General features: G+C 40.4%; 1 protein-coding gene across 1 annotated transcript; it reads right to left on the reverse strand.

The window, feature by feature from the left end:
- Positions 1-2,525: 2,525 nt before the first annotated feature.
- On the reverse strand, positions 2,526-4,560 carry LOC134620410 (putative claudin-24). The gene has a single exon (XM_063466575.1). The coding sequence runs from the start codon at positions 4,361-4,363 to the stop codon at positions 3,698-3,700; it is 666 nt and encodes a 221-aa protein (XP_063322645.1). The 5' UTR covers positions 4,364-4,560; the 3' UTR covers positions 2,526-3,697.
- Positions 4,561-4,905: the final 345 nt, after the last annotated feature.

Here is a 4,905-nt window from a genome sequence, read left to right on the forward strand (position 1 = left end):
CAACCGGACATAGTAGTGGTGGACAAACAGAAGAAGACAGCCATAGTGATTGATGTAGCGGTTCCGAATGACAGCAACATCAGAAAGAAGGAACACGAGAAGCTGGAGAAATACCAAGGGCTCAGAGAAGAGCTCGAGAGGATGTGGAGGGTGAAGGTAACGGTGGTCCCCGTGGTAATCGGAGCACTAGGTGCGGTGACTCCCAAGCTAGGCGAGTGGCTCCAGCAGATCCTGGGAACAACATCGGAGATCTCTGTCCAGAAGAGCGCAGTCCTGGGAACAGCTAAGATACTGCGCAGGACCCTCAAGCTCCCAGGCCTCTGGTAGAGGACCCGAGCTTGAAGGATAAACCGCCCGCAGGGGCGAGATGGGTGTAAAAAGTATGTGTGTGTGTGTTTCTTTTAGAATGTTTAAGTATGTAATGAGAATAAAATTATAAAATGTATGTTCCTTGCTTGATTGATATGATATATGTATGTTTTAGACATCAAATAAAGATTTTTTTCAGCTGTTACATGTGTTTTCTTAGAAATATATGAAGGGTTAAATATATATATTTTTGAATGATTTTAAATAATTTTGAAATATATTTCAAAATATAAAAAATGGCCAAAAAATATATGCGTTAAAATAAATTTCATAATATATTATAAATATATTTTGAAATGTATTTCAAAATATACAAAAAATGGCCAAAAAATATATGTGCTAAAATACATTTCAAAATATATAAATATATTTATATATCACATCATCAACCTTAAACTTTAAGGTTTAGGGCAGTGTTGCAGTGTGTTCACATTGTCGACTCTTGAAGTGGCTCGATCTGATTTCCTCGTGTTGGTGTTGTTCCCAGATCATCATGAAAATGTTGTTCCAGGATCAACATTGCAAGTGACCAATCAGAATGTTGTGACGTCATACTTTTGCGACTTCGGGAAAAACCACCGTAAAACAAAAAACTGTACTTAAGCTGTGAGAAACCGCCTCTGTCCGCCGATCAACGTACCCTGACCCTAATCCTAACCCTAACCCTAACCTTTTAATAAACGGTAAGCAGAATTGATATTATCCTTGCAACATTGGAATTTCATAAATGCAAGAATGGCTTGGCGCGCAAAAGAATAACGTCACAACATTCTGATTGGTCACTTGCAATGTTGATCCTGGAACAACATTTTCATGATGATCTGGGAACAACACCAACACCAGGATATCAGATCATCCCTTGAAGTGGACGCCGTTGCTCTCGAACTGCATTTTGTCTTCAGGGAGAGATTGATTGTCCTCGAAGCTTGTTCTTCAGGTTAAGATGTACATGGAGTGAAGCTGTGTAATATTCAGCCAAAACACGGCTGGATGCGGTTCCAATTAAGTTAAGCTATCATTTTGCTCCGGCCACTGTGCTTGTGGAGGACGTTGATCCAGTTCCGTAGCCACCTGTACTAACACACTAAAACATTTATTTAATATCATTTTCATCACTGCTCATTAACACTTTCATTCTCCGATTCAGTAAAAACACCACTTTTCCACATTTAACATACCTCTTCTCATCATTCATCCCACACACATCAGCCTCTTTTCTTTGTTGACATCTTTCTTTCTTTTACACAACACATACTTCACCCATTTGGAGTTTTCACCCAGACCACCTCCAGGGACACAACCTCCCCACGGCTCCTGTAGCCGCTTTGCTGAGCTCAGCACCCATTGCAGGCGGGCATCCCCTCTGCAGCCTTTGCTTCGGTAAGTGCTAAAAACCATAAACCCAAGGACAGAAGAGTCCTTCCCAAGGACAGAGAAGTCCTTCCCACGACAGTCCTTAATTTAGGCATCGTATTTTGAGGTTTTCCCTCTCTGTGGTCCGCTTGAAAACTCCCCCCAAATCAAAAACAGCTCACCGTTGCAGATTTTTTTTCCCTCTTCTTTCCTCGTAGTTCGCTAATTTCCTGCATGTGTGAGTCACATGCTGAAGGCCTCTCGCGGTTCCCCCTTTTTTGAAAACAAAAGAACGGTGGGACTGGGAAAAGAAATTTGCCACCACAAAATCAAAAGTTGACTAATGTTTTACATTTGTTTTGTTGGATTTAATTCTTTCTTCCTAAATTGATTTATATCTTTTTTAACTTCAAATCTTATTTTTAAAATGTTTTCATTTGTATCTCTTTTTTAAAGTCTCTTTTTAGAAAATATTTCTTTAATTTTTTTTTATATTTTTTGCAATTTCTGTAATAATCTTAATAATTTAATCACTTAATCATTTAGTTCCCTGTTCTATTTTAAATTAATCACCATTACAATTTACTTCATAATTTTCATTTATTTTAAAAATCATATTTTTTAAATGTTTTTTTGTCTTTAAATATAAAACTCAGTTGTGTTGATTTATGACTGTATTTATATGATAATCTGCCTGAGGTTGTCCTAGTTTGTCTGTATATCTGTAATACTCTGAAGGTTTTAGTGAGTCTGTTTACTCTCTCACATTTTAAATGTCCACAAAAAAACTTCTTTTACACACATTAAATGAAACTTTGAGTATTTATTCATTATTTGCAGTCATCTGCTGCTCACATTCATGCATTCAATCCTTTTTACAAATCATTCATCTGATTGAACAAAACTGATTACAAACAAGTTGAGCAGTTTCATAACTCACACAGACCTTCATGTTTAAAGATAAAAGATATATTTTTATATTCTATAATCAATCTCTTTTCTGCTTCAGTCTGCTTTAACCACAAAAACAACAGTTTGTCTTCTCTTGTCTCCAAATAAAAACAATAAAAGAGATGAAATCCAGTCTTAAGACTAACAATAAAAACTACATAAAGTGTTTAAATGAAATGAATAAAGCAGGAAACCGCAGTAGCTTTCATCTCTTTGGCTCCAGGAAAACTAAAGCAAACATCTCAATGATTGAAACAAAGATAAGTCACCGCAGGGAATAAAACGCTCGACAGATCCTGAAGGTCTGGGTGTGTTGCTCAAATATTCTTCACTGTTTTTTTTCTGCTGCTCATAAACATCCCAAATCAGAACTATAAACTGGCATCTCTCATCATTTTAAGGTGATTACATGCAGTCCAATTAAAAACAGGACAAAATGATCTGATTTATTTTCTCTCTGATTCTTCAGTTTAAACCACCAAAGCAGTTAAAAAGCAAGAACATCTTTGTCCTAGATGTTATTTTTAGATGTTAAATTTAAATAAAAACATAAACTCTGATTTAGTCTGAAGCTTTATTTTAGAGAAATTCCATCCCTCCTAACAGATTAAGAAGGAAATTTACATCTGTTTGTGATCAAGAACATTTTAAACTTATATCTTTCAAACCCTCTGAAACCATCTAAATTCTATAGAGAAATCATCTGTTTCACTGCAGGTTTGGACTGAACCTCCTGATCTGGTCTCACTTTGTCAAATTAGAGGAGCAACCTCAGACCTCCCTGTTGTTCTATTCAGATCTAGTTGTGACAGTTGTTTGGGTAAAGTCTAGTTTTAAGAAAATTTTTAACCTCTTCTTTGGATACAACCTCAAAACCAGGAATGTAAGATCCCTTCTGGAAATTCGCTGAAATACTCCAATCTGATCTCAAGAGTCACAAATTTGAAGTGTGGTAGTCCAACGTTTAGTTTTAGATGCAGAAAAGGTTGAAGAAGACTTGTAGCAGCCTTTTTATGAGGTGGTCTCAGACATACTCAGATCTGGTTCTCATGGAGTCAGGTTCTAGCTTCGTCAGGACCGGAGGGACAGCAACGGGTCTGTTACTGTTTAGCTTCTGCACATAAAAACAGGAAATTAGCAGCAGCATTCCTGCAGCTAGATGAAGGACACCGGCCGTCCAACCACAGAACAGAGCATCCCCAAATTCCCATCGTGGGACCATGTCAGGCACTGACTCATCGAAGAACTGTTCGACCGTCACATGGGCGATGTAGGAAACTGGGATGAGGCCCAGGATCCCCGCCACCAGGCACAATGCCCCACTGGTAGCCTTCAGGGCCCTCTTACAGCTCACGTCCTCCAACTGTTGCCGGCAGCCGTTGACAAGGTGGAGGCCGGGTATGGCAAGCAAAAGCCCCAGCATTCCTACCCCTAGCGCCGTGCACATGAGGATCCGGGCTAGCTTGATCTCTGGTCGCAGCCCCAGCAGACTGTCATAGGGCCTACACTCCAGTGTTCCCTGCTGATTGAGCACGCAGGTCTCCCAGAGGCCCACCCCAAGAGTCTCTGTGACCAGCAAGTTGGACAGTGTGAGCCATGAGGACATCAGGGTGGTGGCCAAAGAGCAGAGCCAGGCCCCCGCTGAGATCAGAACCCCCACCAGCTCCAGAACACTGATGATAGGGTCCATGATGGTGATGTTGTGGCTTTCAGAGAGTGCTGGTCTTTACCTCACTGCTGTCAGGAGGTGGGCCAGCTCGCACATCACTGTTCCCAGAGAGAGACACTGCAGTCAGGCCCAGTCAGGAGGGTTATCACCCCCCTCTCAAGGCAGAGGCAGAATGTGATTGGCTGACTGGAAACAACAGCATCGCTGTGAGGTCGCCTGTAGACAGGATGTTATCGATGCCCACATCTCAGACTGAAAGGCGTTTGAAGTCAGCGACGTCACTTGTTCTGCCTCCCTGCTGCCTTCCTCCTTCCCCCCTCCTCTCTATTTTACACAGCGTCTGTTTGGTCTTCGTTCAGCTGATTGAGATATATCAGAAGGAAACATGCACACACTCCTCTGCACCATTACAGAAACCTGAGTGAGTGAGTGTGTAATGCAGAAGTTCATTGAGAATTTTAACATTTCTAGGCAGGTTACTTCCCCTAGATTCACAACAGCAGTTTGAGAGCTTAATGTCAAAATGTTTGATTGGTTAATGATTTTTTTTTTAAATTTCTGAC

Source organism: Pelmatolapia mariae, linkage group LG23, assembly GCF_036321145.2.
Source record: "Pelmatolapia mariae isolate MD_Pm_ZW linkage group LG23, Pm_UMD_F_2, whole genome shotgun sequence".
Classification (NCBI taxonomy): Eukaryota; Metazoa; Chordata; class Actinopteri; order Cichliformes; family Cichlidae; genus Pelmatolapia; species Pelmatolapia mariae.